The sequence below is a fragment of the Aphis gossypii genome, chromosome 1 (assembly GCF_020184175.1).
Source record: "Aphis gossypii isolate Hap1 chromosome 1, ASM2018417v2, whole genome shotgun sequence".
In the NCBI taxonomy this organism is placed as follows: domain Eukaryota; kingdom Metazoa; phylum Arthropoda; class Insecta; order Hemiptera; family Aphididae; genus Aphis; species Aphis gossypii.
The window spans coordinates 59428038-59448976 of NC_065530.1; the positions used below are offsets into that span (position 1 = coordinate 59428038).

The window sequence follows — 20939 nt, forward strand, 5'->3', positions numbered from 1 at the left end:
TACATAATTATATTCGTGTAATAATTGTTACCAAACGCTAGTTATTAATTACAATTAATTCCTTACCAAATACTAACTAGAACTTTCATATTATAATGTTGCGAAAGCGTTCATATTAAAATTTCATAGTTTTGTAATGAAATGCAAAAGTTCGAAATTTCTGTTTAAAATTATTTTTGTTTAATTACAGATTCTAATTTCTAAGGAAAATGATAAATGAAATTGATTTTACAATAACTAGTATTTTTTCTGGTATTATGTCTGTCAACACATTTCGGAGTAAAATAATTGAATAAATCTTCAGCTTTAAATCTAGGTTCTGGTAAGCAATTGGATCTAGTTAGTCATTTAGATAGTTAAAATTATAACATTCTGGGAATATATTATAAACAGAATACTGTCAAAAACCTTGTAAATTAAATACAAGGTTTTTTGTAAATAATAATAAAAATTTCTTAGATCAATATTCTTATGAAAAAAATATTTAATATAGGTATATCGTATAATGTATATAATTTATTTATTTATAACCTCTTATAAGAATACTAGGCCTCGCCAAGGTAGACAATATGGAGACCCGTAATCCCTATCAACTTATAATAATTTTAAGTTTGAATTTTGAATTTTGATAAAATCATAAATATACACACTATTTTGTAGTTAAGAATTCATAAAATGTTTAATTTTCATAATTATTGTTTTATAATATAGTATAAGATTTCTTATACGGATTTTATAGGAATTTAAAAAAAATAATTTATATTAGTTAGGAAAAAAATTGTAATCGTTTAAGTATCAAATTTTCACGTTATTTGATACTTAAACGTACATAATAATAATTTCTCCTCAATCGACCAATTTTATTATTTTGTCGTAATTCATTAAAGAATAATCATAAACACTTAAAAATTTAAATTATAATAAAATTATAATTTTCCATATATAATGAAAATTTCAAAATATTTAAACAAATTTTAATGTTTACATTTGAAATTGTTAAACTTTATTAATTGTTTTCTAAATATATTACTAAAAATTTTTTTCTATACCATTCTTTAGTGGCGACGCATCGTTATACTGCATTTTTCCATTTGTCAACACATTACACACCGCACCAATATATTATGAAGCACAACTATTATGAAATTATTTTTCTTTAAATATTTGTTCGTTTTTATGCATAGAATATTCGCCATTCGGTTACCAGATTTAATAACTAAGTACATACCTTTAACCTTTGTATAGTTTGAAGAAAACAGATTTATACTTTAATGCATTTAATAATTATTTACACTATTTACAGTATTACATAATTGTGCACAAAGCTAACTTAGGTATTAAAAATAATTAATTAATTAATTACAAATAGAGTCAGTCAAAAACGTTCTACTTGTGGGCACACAAGATCCCATTTCATCAATTATTTCTTCCATGATGTCATCGACTTTCAAAATTATATTTTATTTTTCAATACTCGATCCGAAAAATCATCGAGGCATTGACGTTCAACAATGTTTCATCCAAATAATATATTAAACGGTCCTCTTCGCAATATTTACGATTATTATTTAAATAACTACGTCTCTTAACTAGCAAAAAAAAATTAATTTCAGATTTAAAATCATTCAGTTATATCATTAAACAATTAATATTAACTAAATCTTTTAACCATTATTAATTTTTTATTTAAGTTTTTATACAGGTATACGTATAGGTCAAATGGTGGCTGTAAGACCACTATTTTAGACCAATTGGTATTTAAGTTAAATACATCCAAGCATGAATAGTTTTTAAGACAGCATTTTAATTAATCGAAAAACTTGCTATGATATGATATAATATATATAGGTAGTGAATGTTAAAATAAAGTGTACCACGTCATTAAGTTGGTAAATGACAACTAATGTTATAGACTTATAGATAGGTACATTAAATTAAAATTCAATAATAAATAATTGCACGCACTGTATAGTGTGAAAAACAATTCTTAGAATAGACCATCTTTCAGACTATACTCTGATACACATAAGAACAATTTGTTATACATTTATTCATATAGCTGTTAATAATATTTAACGTACTAACGTAAGTATATTATATTGATATTTGGTTTCAAAAAAAAAATTAAATTAATAAATTAGAGCTAACAGTATTTATAATTCGTTATTTACTATCTTATACTACACCGCTACTTATTACTTTTTATCAACAGTTTTTTAATTACAGACTTAGTAGATAAATAACCCTAGTACTACAAAGTGCAGACACATTATATTTGTGTGTATTAACTGTTAAAGTTAATATAATATTCTTTGAATTTATGGAAATTTAATGAAATTGTACTTTTATGTAGGTATCTATATTATGTTTGTACCTAGGAATGTTCTGAAGCCTGCAGAGGAAACTTAAAATTTAAGATCTTTGAATTCGGAGCCGACCGCTGTCTGCAATTCTGTTATCTACTTATTTGATGAAAATCTATTATTAATTCTTAGAACCATCTTTAAGTATTATTTTAGTAACAAAATTTAAAATAGTAAATAGTAAAATATTTATCATTATTTATTGGAATACAATGGTTAAGCAAAACAAAATTATTTAAGTTTTTTTATTTCAGTAAAAGAACTGCATATGACGTATTTACAATTAAATTTTGAAACCTCAGCTTAAATCTATTATACCTGCAAAAATCCAAAAAATAGTAATGTTTTGTTTTTTACCCCTCGCAGTACCGTAAAAATAAGAAATACTTGAAGCCATAATATTTTTCCAAATTTAAGGCATAGATTAAATCAATATCGTAATTAATAACTCTACAACCATTTTTCATTCATTGGCTCAACACATTTTATTAAAACTAGTACATAAAAACCATCAATACGTCTTAATTAAGTGTTTAAAATCTACCTAGCCTATACTTAATGAGTACCTACAAATAAAAAATATTTTTTGTATATAAAATTGTGCGTTCGTATTTCAAATGCTGCGAAGTCTTCAATGATAATACTCGTAAAGTCGTAAGTAATATACCGACAACCTAAGTAGGTACTGTTAGAAGCAAGAAAGGTAATAGGTAATAGATATATTTTGTCATAATAAAATATTTCAATATTTAAAATTGTAATTTTATTCTAAATTACAGTGAAATCTTTTTTAAGGAATACCTCTAAGTACCTAGCAGAAATTGTTTTAGAAAACAAAACTTCACGGCAATATTAATTTATCTTATCCATTATAGGTAAACATCATCTTATTTTGCATATCTGTTAGGTATTGTTGAAGTACACAGATATACAGAAGCTGAAGGTAAATAATAATCAGATCGGACATTTATAATAAAATAATAAGTATAATAAAACGATGTACAATAGTGTTATAAGGCGTAATATAAATCAACGACTGTGTACACCGACTACCTATACTACACAAGACATATTATATGCTATAGTATTATAAAAATGTATAGTCAAAGTCTGCTGAACTACAGTATGAACATCAGAACATATTACTTTTACCCTACATGATATTATAATGTTTATAATTTCAACAGTTATAATGTATCAAAATATATTATAATAAAAGTAAAATAACTGATGTATTTTTTAAAATAAAGGTATATATAAGTACATTTATACATATAAATAAAATGTGTATCATTTTTTAATTTTTTTAGTAACCCCTCCCCTCTTAAAAACAGACACATTGAATTAGCGGAAAAAATGTCTATATGACTATATGATTATGTATTCGGTATTTGGAAGTCGCTACAGGTACGTGTGAAATTACGTTTTTTTATTATTTTTATAACCAGTATTTAGGAATTAATTTCAAAATTTCGGGGGGGGGGAAGGAGTGAACTCCCTTGCTCCCCTTATATACACCATTGGTTAAACCATAACATAACTTCCAATAAAGCATAGTAAAATTAAACTTCTCTAACAATATATTTCTTGGGAGTTTATTTTCAATAAAAAATTCACAATAAATAGGTACCTACTTCAAACACGAAAAGGAGTTCAAAAAAATGTGTACCTGCATTGATATCTAGGTAGGTAGTTCTTTACTATTTTTTAATTTTAGCATTGCCAACTAAGATGCAACAAGCAGCTTGTTCTCTGCGAACTTAGACGGCAAAGGATCCCCATTCTAAAACGCCACTTGTTGTGCAATATTGATAAGAAAAAAAAGCACTTCGACGACAGCATTGAACATTGCACATGATATGAAGAAAGATCTCAAGATTATAATATTAGATTTACGCGATTCGATACATGACAAATTAATGATAAACCCAAGCCATAGTTAAATATATTTTGAATTTTGTTTCACCATATGGTACTAACCATACTATCAAGATCAGTTATTCCTTTAGAATTTTTTCTTTGTCTATATGTGTCACAATAATATGCAATATTAACATAGTTTCATTAATTTTTATTTCTCTTGTTATGACTTCTTCCAATGAAAATTAGCATTTTAACATTAATACAATTATAATTAAATATTAATTATATTAATTGAGTATTTATATATTTTAATCATTTAATTTATTTATAGTGTAATATGTAAAAAATAAAAATTTTATACATTTTAAAAATAAAAATAAAAAGCTGTTATCGATTATCTGCAAAACATAATTATAAATATCTAAAAAATATTATCACTTTTATTAAAACCTTGCTTCCAATATTTAGTAGGTGCCTTTCTAATATATCATCATTCTTTCTATAAATTTCCTTAACAATTTTTAATCTTAAAGGACTCTAGAGACTTTTAAAATGATATAAAATACTAATGCAAGCATTTTATCTATGGTTTGAAGTTCAAACCTTGAACATAAAACAATTTTAGACCACACAATGTACTGATATTTGTAATTAAATAATATACACAATAGACCACTTATTGAGATAGCCAATCCTTGTTTTATTAGTTCTTTTAAAGTCATTCTCAATAATTTGTGGGTTTGAATAAAAAAATATATTTAATTAATAACATTACACATTACTTTTTAACATAATTTCAAAAGCAATTATTTTGTCATTTTATTTCTGGAGTACAAATTTAAAACAAAAATAAGACTTACAATATTCCATCCCATACAAGAACAGTACTTGGTACAGCTAATTTTCTCCCAGTTCAATCAGACATCACACCCACTATCAGATCAGTTATTGCTCTTATGTAGAATAGAATAAAGAGTTGATAATTTAAACAATAAGAGAAGAATACTTTTATTTTTCTAATAAAAAAAAACTTATATAATTATAATACAATGTTTGATTAGCTGTATACGCAATAATGAAATATCTAATTTTAAATCATATAAAACAAACAAATCATAGTTCTTAAAATCAATCAACAATTAAGTACTTTTAGAAAACTGGTAACTCAAAAAATATACTTAACAAAATGTATTTTATGTTATATATATATATATATATTATAGTAAAATAATAAGTACCAGTCGATGTAAATGTAATAAAATTTTAAAATACTAAAAAAAAAAAAAAATACCTCATATATACATAGACTAGCAAATTTTCACTACAATATATAATAAAAACCAAATAAATAATTAATCTAATAAGCTAGATTTATAAAAAAAATTGCTTCAATTGGATTTTTAAAAAAATAAACACTTAATTACAAAAAAAAAACAAAAATAAGGTCTTTAGGTATGTTAAACTGGTAATTAAATCAAAATATGCACTTATATTTAAAACAAAATTATCTTATGATCAATAATTAATATTATTTATCAGGTATTTTTTTTTTTTTTTTTGAATTACTATGTTTTAACAATAAATCTACTTTTAATTTATTTGTTTTTGGCAGTATAAGTTTGAAAATCTGATTAACATGACAGAAAATGTATTAAAAAGTATTTTTAAATAGTTAAGTTAATTTTAAATCATTATAGTTTTGTTGTTTTTTTTTTTTTTGTGAATAACACAATTTCACAAATTGACTTACATATTTTCATATAAAATTTTAAATTAATGACTATCAAAATATTTTTAAATCACAAAAATACATATTATAATAAAACCCTGATTTACAATTAAATTTTTATTTATAACAAATTCAAAATATTATTTGCAATAATGTAAATTTTAAATCTTAATTTTGATTAAAAAAATAAAACAATATGTTTATGAAATAAAGTGATAATACACAAAACAATTAAATTATTGAATAGTGTTTTCTTTGTAAACAAGAAAAATAAAATACAAAAAATACATAATATTTTACATTCAGTAATAACACGGTTAGCAATTAATATTAATATGTACCATACAATGTGCATGAGTATCTTATTTTTGTAGAAAAAATATTTTATATGCTTTCATACGCCGATGCCATTGTTGATGTGCCATATAGTTTATCCTAGAAAAATATACTTAAATTAATAAAAGAATATTAAAAAATACAATAACAAACCTTGATATTTTCGTAAAGTGAAGACCAAAATGCATGGTGAGGAATCATATTGATACCAATCTCATTAAATAAACAGGCATTTACTACGGAACCACCAACAAAGTAAACAAATGCAACAACCAAAACAAATGAAAAGAAATAAGTCCAAGATTCTGACTCTGAGTTATTATCATATGCATCACTTAAATTCAATCCACATACTTGACTGGTTTTAAGTTCAATTGTCTAAAAATAAAATCCAATTATTTATTTCAATAATTAAATAAACAAATATTAAATGTGGTTAGCCTTACACATAGATTATCTGTGACATTTTGGAAATTTATTAGAGATTCCTTTCCACAGACTGCCGATGGATCACACACCAAAATTACATCAAACTCACTATAAAATTAATTAAATAATAATAAGTAGCTATATTAGATCAACATTCAAATAGTCTTACTTATCATCATTTTTATAAACATATGTTATCATGTTGCTTATTTTAACTTCAACAATACTATAATTAGCAAACTGGGTTGTAGAATTGGTGTCATTTATTGATTCAATCTAAACATAATTTGTATTTTTAAATTATTAGTAGCTGTTTTAAATTCAATAGTTCATATAAAATATAATATTATACAAGTATAAAATCTACTATACAGGACAAAATTACTTAGTCATTAAAGAAATCAAACTAACTTCTATTTATTAGTGTCTGACATCTGTTTTACAATCAAAGTTTAAACCTAGGTCACAGACTTTACCGGCTGAATTTGGTGGTTTAACCTTGGTTTAATTAATTGTAATATTATGGGCCCTTAGTAATTCATAAGTAGAGTTCAAGACTTGTTGCACCAAAAATGATCAAAATATCATCTGACTTTATGTTTGTTAAATTTGTTATTGAACCATAGCCAATTAAAATTGATAATAAATAAATAAATAAATAAAATATGCAACTACTAAAATTTTTTACTTGAAAAAAAAATGCAAAATTTATAAATGTATTTTTTTTTTAATTGCATAGATGTTTAAATACTAATTGCCAAATACTTTTAATCCAATTTTATTGACATTGCTCTGATAACTTATGTTTTTCTGTTTTTTAATGTAATATGACAATACATTGCTTATTAACACCTACTATCGTTTCACACAAATTACAGAATAAAATAACTCCATCAGAAAAAAATAGAATTTCTCTGAACTTAGTTATTATGTATTAATTTATATAGCTATTATTTTTATAGTTTAGTAGTTTTTAAACTAACAATATAAAACTATATTCTATATTTTGAAAAATACATTGAATCAATACCATTCCTTTCAGAGTTCCTTCTCATTCTTCCAGAAATTAATCCCAATTTTATGTACCAACTAACAAGATCTCTTATGGGCACAATCATACTCTACATCGACTACATCACATTATCAAAGTAGCAAACAACCAAGAGTCTTTAGGCCATTATTTCTACTTTACTTTTATTAAAATACTATTTAACTATATTATAATATGTATACTCTGAGTTATTACTTATTACTATCTAAATTATTTCTGTGTTTAATTATTTGCATGTGCTAGCTTACTGTACCTATACCACAGGGATGGCCAACCCGCGGCCAGCCTTAAAAAATTTTGCGACCCGCGACATTTTCAAATATTTACAAAAAAAAAAATTATTTTTGCGCTGATAGAATATTCTGGAATGCCCATCTGTATTATTAAAAACATAATCGCAACAAAAGTAGTAATTCTAATCTAATCTGATAAAAATATATACGAGTAGACACCAGCATATAGCAATTAATTGCATTGTTATAAAATAATAATAATAAATAAAAATAAATAATAATTCATTCTGTTTATTTCGAATAATTAATACACCAAAACTTATTTTATAATAATAATTAATTTTGTTTGTAATGTTTACTCCATTTTTTTTTTGTATTGGGGCAAAATACTTTTATTTTTTTATATGTGGCCCACAGGATTGTAATGTATTTACAAAGTGGCCCGCAAGATCATTTGGGTTGGCCTCCCCTGCTATACCATATTTGTTAATCTATGTAAAATTGCTGTTTTAGCGTTTAATAAACAATAATAATAATTGAATCATAAAGGTTAATCTTAATAAATAGTAACTTTGTGGAAACAATAACTATAACACACAAATTTCATACACTAATTAATATTTTGAATATGTTATCTAGATATATAGTTTCTAATCGTAATTTTATCCAACAAAATAAATAACAAGTCAAACTATTTAAAAAAAATTTTTTGTACCTTATAGTCAATGGCGTCATTTGGGGGGTGGCAACTTGGGCATTTTCCCTAGTCCAATATCTACTTCAACTTTAAGTCGGCACATTTAAAAATTATAATAAGTCTTATTTTAATGACTATATTCATATAGTATTATAATAGCACAATTTAAAATATAGATATAGATTTAAGTATATTTTAAATTGTGTATTATATAATATTTTTATAATTATAAAATACTTTTTGGTTATTAATGTTGAAAACACTGAAGCCTCTAAAATAAATTTAGACAAAACTATTGATAAATATACACATTTAAAAAAACGCAGTTATCCTTTAATAGTTTAATTTAAAGATTATATTTTACAGTATTAAAAATGTTAACTAAACATAATTATTACATATTATATTGTTTGTAAATAAGTACCAATGGTACTTATCACCTATTTATTATTTATTAACACATTACTCAATTGTTATGTTTGATTTTCTAATAAATATTTGACAAAATTGTTTGTATTTGATAATTCAAAATCCTACACATGACCTTCAAATACCTACAAAATTAAACCCTTCCTCTCCCTTCACCTATTATTACACTATGCTATGTGAATCTGCTTGAAAAAAGTTTTGAGTCGATAATTTGGTGGGTAGTTGCCCTAGTCTAGCAAAAATTGAAATGACGCCACTGCTTATAGTGTTATTTAGTGTAAACACAAAATTATATGTATTACAAACATGAAAAATTCACTTAAGTAATATGCTATAAAATATTAAAATATGCTCTTTCTTTAAAATGAAATGGCATAATATGCAAAATAAAATGTTGTGATTAAATTATTTACTTTGCAAAAATCATTTCCATTTTATAAGCATTACAAAAAAAAAACATGCAAATGTAAAAAATCCTGAATTCTACTAATAAATAATCAACATTCTAAATAATTACTAGATTATGATACATTAATATTATAGACATATATTTCGGAATAATTAAAATTATCAACAGGGGGGGGACACAATAACTAGAACATGTTGACAGATAACACATGTTTTGTTAAATAAAATATGCAGCAGATATCATATTATTGAAAAAAATATTTCCTATTTATAGTCAACACAAGAAATGCAAGCAAATTACTGTTTTGACATAAAGTTTAGATTTCAAATTAACTAAATATCGAGCTAAATATCAACAGTATAGTAGTTTAGCCATTGTATATTTGTTAACAAATTCATAAATATGTGAATGTTTAATAATAAATTAAAGATATATTATTATAAGAAAATATTTTTATACTATTTCTATTTTAAACATTGTTCTTTGGCCTTTTTATAATAGATATGGCTAAATAAAAAGAGTAATTGGAGCAATATTTGTATTTATTGTTTTAGTTATACCTTAAAAAAATACCTTACACTTTTATAAACAAAATAGAATAGGGAAAAAATTGTCCACTAAATAAATGGAAGGGAGCAAATCTTACTCTTCCATCTATGCTCTTTGGAAGTTTAATGTTTATTAATTCAAGTAAATAATATGTGAAAATCTAGTTTTGAGGACTCTAATTCTCTAAAAATGGTGTTATTCTATAAAATATTTAAGAAACTATTTAATACTATGAGTATGAACATATTAGCAAACATAAGAAAACTACTAGTCAAAAAAGAAAAAAAATTAAATGAGTAAATAATATTCACTAACTCTTCAATACAATGTTCAAGATTTAAATTGATCACTCAAATTGTTCATCGGTGGCGTAACTGAGGGCCTACGGTTATTTGGGGCCTTTGGTTATAGGGTCATATTATGTATAACAATATTTTAGGAGCCCATTTTTTATATTTGCGGGGGCCCAAATTTTTTTTGTTACGCCACTGTTGTTCATACAACTATGCAAAGTAAGATTAAAACCGACATATTTTAGATAGGTATATTAGAAAAATATTTAACATATTTAACCGGATACTTACAACAATTCCACTTCCATTATTGAGACAAGGTTGATAATTCAACGTCTGGTTATTCGTGGTCATCGTCAAGTTTATTCCATCTAAATTGATATTTCTGTCATTAATCGAAACACATGAACATGGGGGAGACAATTGGCAATAGAATCCATCTTTCTTCAGACAGACCACTGCTGTGGCGCAAATGACGAAAAACAAAACGTGGGTCGATAAGTATTTTGAATGCATTTTCTATTCAAACCAAAACCAAAAAACTGGTATATCGATCGCCTAATAACCAAAACTTCGACAAATAACCACTAAGTAGTTGGTAATAACGGTAGTAAATATGAATTAGTAACTATTAATTACTAATAATGCGATTTTGCGATGTGATTAATGTGATACCTGTTACGTAAGTCACGTAACATCGACATGGGAAACAGGAATGTTTTCAAAAGGAAAATAACACGACCAACATCCGACGAATTTTATTATCGCAACATCGCAGAGGTGTAACATACCAAGGGTTTAGAGATAATAATATAACGTACTATATAACACACAACAGTTACTCTGTGGTACTAACCACAGCAGCAGCAGCAACGGTTGATTAGTGAATATTGAATAATGAATACGGATTATATTAGGAAACAGAATTAATTATTTTTACTATAACAAACCTTATCTCAATTTTCTTCTCCGTTGATAACACTATTTACAATTATTCAAATGTTACCAAAACACTAGAATCACAACGTACAATAATATTGTAATTATTTTAGATTTACAACGAATACTGAGTAGACACTAGACGGTATAATAAGATAATAATTAATATTCATAGTTCATACTATTAAATAATAATATATAAATATTGTATTTAAATGTTCGGCGATACGATTACAATGTAAATTATATTTAAACAGAACAGGACGACGAGTATTTTTGTCGTAGCTAAGCTAAAATTTACGAATAAAATTATACAAAATCATAAATGTATTTTCCCTTTACGATACTGGACTCCAGCCTTTCTTAGCCTTGGTTTTGAATAACAACTCTGTAAAGCTATGGTATTTCGGATCATAACCTTCTGCGTGTGTATTTCCTTCGGCCTGTAAATAATATTTAAATTCAGTTATAAGTTATAAATTACATAATACTATAGATATAAATATATAAAAATATAAATGTATTTTTATATATCTGTGCATAATACATACGCCATACGGTCATATAGAATACAAGTAATTTCATTTATTAAAGTACTAAATATGATACTTAATGGCTAATAACTAATTTTCAAATTTAATAATGATAACTATTAACTAGCAGTTATTGCTATATTATTGAAATTATAATTTTATAAAATACCTAAAACAACATATTAACAAAAAATCTTTATTTTTTTATTCTGAGAAGGTAAATACTGGAAAATAAATGTTTTGAAAATAACAAGTTTTCTGATTCAGGTTAAAACAATATAAACTAAAATATAACAGTTGTTTAGTATTTGTACACATGGTAATATTTAATTGATTAATACCAAATTTAACTTGTTTTTTCATTTCTCAATTTTCTAATTCAAATATAACTAAAAAATTCTATAATAAAAGCAATGTTCAGAAGTAAAAAACGTAAGTAAATTATTTCAGTTTCAGTTTGATTTAATTTTTAATAAAATAGTTAAAATATTTAAATAGTCTCTATTAAACTGTACATTTCATTAGGTATAATCTGGGCCGAATTGACCCAATGCGATACTGGGTCTGATAGACCAGTAACCATTAAGCATGCTAAGTAGTTTTTAGTAATTTAAAAAATTGTCAAATATTTTAGAATCTAAGATGTGCAATAAATATATTAACACTACAATATGTATAAAAAAAATGTTGTTAAGTCATAATAGTAGAAAATCAACACCAATCTTCAACTTTGAATAAGGTTTTTGATAGCATATATGAAGTAGTTTATAATTGGGGGTAGATCAATAAAATTCAAAATAACTGAAAGAAAAAGAAATTACAATAAAATTGGAATATTAATGCAATTTACAACATAATCAATCTTAATATTATCATTCAACAACTTTAAATTTTCTTGGTTCTTTATTTGTAACAGATTTAAATTTTTTTCTACTTCTTTCAATGACATTTTTGAGTAATAAATAAAAACTTTAATACATTGTTCCTTGTTTTTCTTATAGTAATTCAAAAATATCAAAAATTGAGAGGGGAATATTTAACTATATAAAACAACCAATTACAATATTGCACTAAAAACTAGTTGGTTGCATTAACTTGGGGGGGTTGGAAATTAAATTTTAGGTATAAAGGTCTAGATAATTAAAAAAAAATGTTCAAGGGCCCAAAAAATTATTAGAATTACAGTTAATAATTGATATATCATTGTAACAATTATTGTAACAGTAATAAACAATGAATGCCATTATGATCTCTAAATACATCATAGAAATAGATCAAACATCTATTATAATACGTAGGAAAAACTAGCATTAAAAAAAATATTTTTGGCAGTCCATTTATTTCCTTTTTGCGCGCCAGATTTCAGATTTGGACCACAGACTTTCTATTGCCAATCCCTGCATATAACTAATAGATTGTACAAAACAATATAAATAAGAAAATAATATAATAAGAATATTCAACTAAAATTGAAAATAGTGTGGGTAATAACCAATATGACTTGTTTACTAATAACATACTAAATATTTCCATTATATATATACATATTACTTATTATTAGAATATTCAAATTAAAACATATGCTAAAAATATTAAGTTGAAAAAAAACTTCTTCATATTAAAAATAAAATATTATTCTTACTTTGAACCAAGCATGTGTTAAAACTTCGGCTTCCTCCCCAGATATAAGAAGTTCTGGAGCATCGACAAGAGGGACATTAAAATTAGACATTAAATCTTCTTTACAATTGGTATATCTAAAAACATAATAATAATATCAATAATTTGTTATTAAGTTGTATTGTAGAATTAAACATTATTAAAAGCACTATAGAAATAAATTAAACATTCTTATCTACCTAATTTACTAATTGTAACTTTATTTCATCACCTTAATGCTTTTTACTTCTAATGCCACTTCCCACGTTAGGTTTAAGGCAGTAAACTCTACTTTACTCAAAAAACAAGCTTTTTATAGTTTTTTTTATGTTAAAAATTTTTTTCTTTATAAGATGCAATTCTATAAGTCAAAATTATAAACAATTTCTAAACAACTAGGCATTTTATGGCCCTATTTTACCTTCTCATTCTTACCACCATTGTTTAATTTTTTATAATTTTTTTTTTAAGTTATAACTTATAAGTAGTAGAATATACACTGTGTGTAGAAACTAGATCATCCAAATATTGATAAGAGACCCAACCATTATTAATACATGAAAATGCATACATAGAATTTAATGTGTTTTTTCACTGTGTGACCTAGATACTTGAGATGGTGTTGCATAGCAAATAGAGGGATGTTTTGAATGTCCAATTGAGCACAGCGAGTGAGTGACCACGCTCATCCCTAGGTACAATAAAATGCTTTTTTATTTTTTTAAATACCTTTCCCAAATAAATCCAGTTTCGTCAAAAAAAAAAAATCAGTCCTCACGCATGTATTAATAATGGTCGGGTCTCTATACACAGCGTAGACTAAAATATGAAAAAATAATCTATAACAACAAATTTCTCTTTCTATTTAATTATAATCAACAATCACTAAAATACTAAATAAATACACTGAATACTCTAAATGATTTTTTAAAATACTTATTGCCTATTCTTTATAAATAACAGATTATTAAGGATCTCTGAAGGTTATTTAAGTCTTGTCCTTTCTTGTTATATTGTTTATAATTATAATTTATTGTTTCATACATTTTTATAATATATTCTTTAAATTAATATCAATTGGATATAAATACAACTTACTTCATTCGTACATCGGCCCAGTATTGTTCTCTTGAATAACTCCAGTCTTGTATCTTAGGGTCATTCTCATCATAGTTGTCGATATCTAAGCGTTCTAAATCTTCCACAATTATTTCTGCATCTCCACCTTCTGACCAATCATAAACTAATACCTCAGATCGGTTGCTAAAAAAATGGATTTAGTCAAAAATATACTTTGTTTAATATATATTTAACATATTAATATAATTATTTTGTGGTTGATATTTTACCTGATATCCCTCAAAAATTTATACTTCAATTCGCTATCCATAGTTTCTAAATACTTAGTATTCATTGCCTTAGAATTAACTTCATGAGGTAGTTTTCTTTCTTTTACAAGATCTAATAATCTTGGTACTGGTGCATCCAAGTAGACAACCAAATGAGGATGCAACAAATCTGGCATAGCATGCTTGTACAGTATATAGTACATTTCACGTGCTGCTTTACTGACATACTTGCATTTATACATTGCTTCTAAAAATGCAAAGTCACTGTATGGACTGCGTTCAATAATGACACCTTCTCCAGTGTTTAACAAGTGTGCAATGGCGTCAATGTAATGAGCATAGCGTAACTTGTATTTGATTATTTGAAATGAAGCAGCATTAAAATGTTCCGGGTTTTCAAGGAAATTCTTCTCGTCGAAACTACGACAATTGATCGGCAGTTGAGGGTCTAGTTTTCGCATGTCGTAACCATAGTCATTTATGTAATACGCATCCATTGTTATGTCCGGCATAAAATGCATACCCAATAAATCGGCAAGCTGATGTCCAACAGCCGTCTTACCTAATAAAATTAAGCATAAGATTAACATACAAAACAAACTTTCAAACATTATTCACAGGATATTATCAATTGTTCTACTTCTGTAACGTAAAGGTCTAGTGTAAAGTTGTGGCATTATATAAGAAAAAGATGAAACGAGAAACCGCTCACTCACCAATTCCGACAGGTCCTTCAAGAACAATCAACTTGCTGTTCTCGTCAAAACGTGAAGTGGTCTTGTCGAACAAACTGTTGAGCATTGTGTAGTCCTTCTCTTTGTACGGGAATGGCGCAGGTTTTTGCGGTTTCGGTCCCAATGTTGCTTGCAGAGCCTTGCCTACGATGTGCCGAGTGGATGGCGGCGCACGAAACAGAATCCTTTGAACGTTGGTTAAAGCCATTTTCGTCGTCGACTGCCCGGTGGGCTAAACTTATCTTAACCCACTATGTCGATTTGTATCGAAAAATAAGGCTCTGCGGCGGGGATATCAAAATAATAATATATTATATGTAAATTATTGAGTATATTTGGTACTTACCGACGACTTTCGTATTCGTATCCGCGCACATATGATTTTCAGTTATCAGTCATCACCGTATCACTGGGAAGGTCGTCATACAGAATATATTGATACAGTGCGGGCTCACCGACTACGACTCCGCCGTCGGGTTGGCAACGCAAACCGTGAAAATGATTTCACAACTTCGAATGATTCGAAGCAGCAGGCTGCTGCAACGACCCACCAATCGTCACACAATTTGACTTAACGACTGAACCACAGCAGCTGTGCTTTTACAGCTGCTGTAGATTCTATCCGTGAACGTTGGAGTACAACTCTAACATTAATGAATTATGATAATATCTATGTTTAGCCGTGGGCTAAACGTCGTCCTTGAGTCCTTCAACATTGTGATGCTACCGCCACCTGTCGGCGGTCTGCGTTATCACAGACCACCACCGCGGTTTTTTCCATACGAGACACCCGAGACCCGACCCGACCCGATCCATCGTCGGTGGCGCGTGCGACTCTCGACGTTTATTATTGTAGAGAGTAAAGCGCACTGTGCCGCGCGAGACGGTAATCAGTATAGCGTTCGCTGCCCGACCCGATAGCTGGCATGATGTGCATGGTTTCTCATAGCCACCAACGACTATTCACAAACGCGACATTCGCCGAACCCACCGCCGCCAAAGCAAAACGTCTACCGTCGCACGACGACGATCGCTCCACTGCCGGACGACTACTCCGCCGCCGCCGACTTTCGCTTAAAAAGTTTCGTTGTTCAACTGCAGCCGTGTACACGCGGATACGACCGCCATGCCCCGTGGAAAGCGCAGGCCCAATCAACACCACAAGTCGACTACGGGTAAGAAACGGATTTAGGTTTTTCATCGCCTTAACTAACGCTTTTCGTCGTTGTACTTCGCATTGACGTCACCGATTGCGCGCGGTGTGGCAACGACACGCTTATTGCGTATTTTCGCGATATGGTACAGTGGCGGTGGTGGAGGGGTAGGTCGCCATGTGCCCACCGCGCGCTGTTGTTGTGGCGCCACGCCGCGTTTTTCCCGCATGGCCTCGGAAAATACGCCGCCGTCGCCGATATTTTCGTCTTAATGTCCGTCGTTGGCCCCCACCCTAGTTGATCGTTGCGATTTCGATGAATATTTTTATATGATTTTTTTTTTTGCGTTTACTCGGACGACCCTGAACGTAGACGAAAATCAAGGCTCGCCGCCGATAGCTTGAATATTTTAATGACCTGCTTGCCTCAGGTTCGTCCATTTCAATGTTAAAACAATGATTTTTTGATATCGATTTCCTTCCTGTGTAGAATACACTAAAACTGAGTGTCGTTTTGGATTTTTCCTATTGAATAGTTGTTAGCAAACATTAACTTATTCTGCCTACTTTGTAGCCGATATTCGGCGAAACTCCCTACCGAGCTTTTCTAAGGATTATACGTAAATCAGGAATACGAACACTAAAGCATATCCATTTTAGTTGATACTTTGGTACTAACTGATCAAAAATTGTATTAGAATTCGTCTAATTTGTCTTTATTCAAAAAAAAAAAATAAGATGCAACCCTAGACTCCAGTGGATAATTAGAATCTCTATCGTTTAATGCAGTACTGCAAGGTATTAATCTACTGAGTTTTAGAATTTATGACATTTGATTACAGCTAATACTATTAATAGGTATCTTATTTTTCAATTTCGGTAGTAAAAAAACATAAAAAGAATAAATGGTGATTAGTGATTGTCCTTTGCAAAACTACTATTATTTAACACACAATTTTAGTAAATAAATGTTATATTTTTAAAGTGTTGTGCTTAACAAGTAGTAGGTAGCCTTATTTAATTAATTAATCTATTAGATTTTATAATGTATTACACAATTTAAGGTCATATTATTTATTTACTGGCTATTATTTTTTATAGTGAGTACCTACTGATAAATATTTTATAGGCCTTTTATTTAGAAACATATAGATTATAGATATATTATTGGTGTGTTTTACTAACCTTAATTATAGGTACCTACCTATTTATAAAATTTAGTACCTAATTTAATGTGGATGTTGACAATTTTACTTATTGTTAAATAAAAATAATTTCTTTTTTTCTAATCTTATTTAAATTATTAGTTAATTGTTATTTAGTTGCTAATGCATCTACTATACATCATATTACAATTATTATGCTACCTTATAGTTGTATTATATTCAATGTCACCAGACACTAAATTAACATTTTATTTTAAAATAGTTAGGTATAGTTCTTCTAAATCCTTTAAAATGATATATTAGGTATTTAATATTTATTATTTTAAAAACTAATTTACATTCATAAAATATACCTATTATACTTAGGTAGATATAGTTCACTAGTGAAAGTCATGTTGAATCTAAAAATTAGATCAGTGATGTAATTATATAATTATATAACAAAATTCAAATCCTCTGATATCTTTGATTAAATGTTGCTTGATTGAGCTAGTATTTTTTTTTCTTACAAAAAAGTATTAACAAATTAATTTAAAAACCTTTTCATTAATTTAAAAATATTTAATCAAACAATACATTTTTAAAGGAAACTTTAACTCAATTAAATTAATTATGTTTTTTAGAAGCACTAGCTGGAAAAGGACGTGATTTAGACATGTCTGATGATGAGTCATATAATGATAATGCGAGTGTAATCAGTAATATATCTTATAGCACATCTAATGAGGAACGTTCTGGTAAATATACTGTTAACTATATGACTGTCATAATTAAGTGCATTCTTAAATTTTATATTCATTAATTTATAGGTGTTGCTACTGATGAAACTGATGATGCTCAGAATGATGCATTTGAAGAGAAACTAAGTGATGCAATTGATGGTTTATCACAGAAGTCTGCGCAAGGACGTACATTAAGTTTTGAAGCTGTTTGTAACATATTCTGCAAGAAATATATACCCGATTATATTTTAAATAGGTATGTTAAATAATGAAATTAAATCTACTAATAGATTTTTTATTGAAAAATAAAATAAATCTAAAAGTATATTTATTTTAACAGGCGTATGACAATAACTGATTCCATTGAGCGTGCTCTTAAAAAAGGTGGTGATAATGAAAAAGCTGCTGCAGCTAATTTAGCTAGTTTATTATGTATACAATTAGGTGCAATGGAAATGGCAGAAAATTCTTGTCAAGAACTGTTGCCTGTACTAATGTTTGTTGCAAACGATGAATCTGTTCCTTTATTGGCCCGAGAAAAGGTAATTGATTGTTTTTGCCCATATCTAAATTGTACTTCTATGACGTCTATCTGTTTAACTTCATTTGTATTTAAAATATTTATTTTTTAGTGCTGTTTGGCCATAGCATTATTGACTTTTATTAGTTGTAATGAAGAAATTGATGCAGCTATGCAATTAATGCGGAACTTATGGAGCCGTTTATTGCATTCAACAACTATTTCTCCATCGATAGCAGCTCTATATTCTGCAGCTTTATCGTCTTGGTCTCTGCTGCTATCTACTGTATCAATTAGAAATTCTACTATTATTCCGTAAGTTTGCAACGCGGTTCTATATCATTAATTATAATTATAATATTTAATTCATAATTTTATACATTCCATTCAATTGTAGTACTTTAGCAGAATTAAGTATTCTCTTAGACTCAACACATCTGGAAGTAAGAATGGCTACTGGTGAATTAATAACAGTTTTATTAGAAATGGCACGTGAATGTGAAGATATGGATGAATATGAACCAGATGAAGAATTTATCAATAAATTACGCGAACTAGCAACCGATTCACAAAAATATAGAGCTAAAAAAGATAGAAAAACACAAAGATCAAATTTCAGACAAATTCTTCATTATGTAGAAGTAAGTTCGACTATAGAAAGTAATATAATATTTAATATATTAATTTATCATTTGTTTTGTTTAGTTGGATGAACCTCCAAATATTCAAATACGTTTTGGTCAAGAAATATTAACAATGAATTCGTGGATCATAAAAAAGCAATATGATGTTCTGTGTCAAGCATTAGGATCTGGAATGAACATGCATATGACAGAAAATGATTTAATTCGTGACATATTGAATCTTGGTCCTAAATTATGTCAAACAAAACTTTTAAGTAATAAGCAATCAAAGCTTGAAAGGGTAAATTGAAAAATCACAAATCCAACAACAAATATACATTGTATAACATTTATTTATCTGTATGTTTCTCTTTCTTATAGCAACAAATTAATGCTGCCAACTTCAAGGTGCGCACAAAAACTAGAGGAAAAGTACGAGACAAAAGAATAGCGTTTATAGATTAATGAATCATAAACTATTAATAAATTATTATTTTACCTATATTAAAATTTAAAACCACTTGAGCATGTGATAAATACTGTTGTTAATGTTCTGTTTTTTAGTTAAATCATTTCAGTTTATCCGTGTGTATTATGAGATGTTTTTTTTTTTTAAACTATTGGGCTTTTTTTTCTTAATTACCTATTATTTAGAATATTTTAAATAACTTATAGGGACTTTAAAGTTTACTAATCCATTTTAATGTTTTTAAAGTTACATACTTCTTATCTTTTTTCATTAAATAATGCTGTTATATAACAAATGCGGTGCCTGTTGTACTACTAAATACAATTTGTAACTTATTACTGCCATTTTTGTTACATTGAGACTGACAAATATTTAAGTAATTGTATCATAAAAATAAAATGTCATCTGCGTCAAGAATAATTTTTTTTTCATTTTTATGTGTTTACAAGACTTATTTTAATTTTCAGTTTATCAATTGCAATAGATATCAATTCTCAGTTTTTGTTACTTTTAAAAATAATTAATTAAAAGATAGTAGTTACAGGCATCTATAAATGTTGTTTAGTTTAGTATAGTTAACTATATTCATCTATTAATTTTAAGTGTATAAAGTAGCATGTACTTCTATATTATTATATTTTTCTTTAAATAAATCTTCAAAGAATAAGCAATTATGTGTTTTTATTTAAAT

The 20939-nt window shown here is 27.2% G+C and overlaps 3 protein-coding genes across 5 annotated transcripts; 1 reads left to right on the forward strand and 2 right to left on the reverse strand.

Annotated features, from left to right (window-relative positions):
• Positions 1 to 5008: 5008 nt before the first annotated feature.
• LOC114128554 (uncharacterized) lies at positions 5009 to 11359 on the reverse strand. The gene is made up of 5 exons (XM_027993091.2): positions 10673 to 11359; positions 6890 to 6996; positions 6738 to 6828; positions 6445 to 6669; positions 5009 to 6390 (listed from the first exon to the last, which is right to left on the reverse strand). The coding sequence occupies exons 1-5, from the start codon at positions 10895 to 10897 to the stop codon at positions 6340 to 6342; spliced, it is 699 nt and encodes a 232-aa protein (XP_027848892.1). The 5' UTR covers positions 10898 to 11359; the 3' UTR covers positions 5009 to 6339.
• Positions 11360 to 11509: 150 nt separating this feature from the next.
• On the reverse strand, positions 11510 to 16203 carry LOC114128553 (NADH dehydrogenase [ubiquinone] 1 alpha subcomplex subunit 10, mitochondrial). 2 transcript variants are annotated; one of them, XM_027993089.2, is made up of 6 exons: positions 15942 to 16203; positions 15578 to 15876; positions 14862 to 15423; positions 14611 to 14775; positions 13496 to 13610; positions 11510 to 11763 (listed from the first exon to the last, which is right to left on the reverse strand). In XM_027993089.2, exons 2-6 carry the CDS (start codon positions 15801 to 15803, stop codon positions 11659 to 11661), a joined length of 1173 nt encoding a protein of 390 aa, XP_027848890.2. In that variant the 5' UTR covers positions 15804 to 15876; positions 15942 to 16203; the 3' UTR covers positions 11510 to 11658. The 2 variants fall into 2 exon arrangements, with proteins under 2 accessions (XP_027848890.2, XP_027848891.2); XM_027993090.2 differs by lacking the exon at positions 15942 to 16203 and having other exon boundaries at positions 15578 to 15935.
• LOC114128551 (interferon-related developmental regulator 2) lies at positions 12252 to 20919 on the forward strand. Of its 2 annotated transcripts, none has more exons than XM_050204758.1 (8): positions 12252 to 12285; positions 18538 to 18651; positions 18724 to 18892; positions 18977 to 19178; positions 19269 to 19471; positions 19554 to 19797; positions 19862 to 20080; positions 20161 to 20919. In XM_050204758.1, the coding sequence occupies exons 1-8, from the start codon at positions 12267 to 12269 to the stop codon at positions 20242 to 20244; spliced, it is 1254 nt and encodes a 417-aa protein (XP_050060715.1). In that variant the 5' UTR covers positions 12252 to 12266; the 3' UTR covers positions 20245 to 20919. The 2 variants fall into 2 exon arrangements, with proteins under 2 accessions (XP_050060715.1, XP_027848887.2); XM_027993086.2 differs by lacking the exon at positions 12252 to 12285 and adding an exon at positions 16339 to 16770.
• Positions 20920 to 20939: the final 20 nt, after the last annotated feature.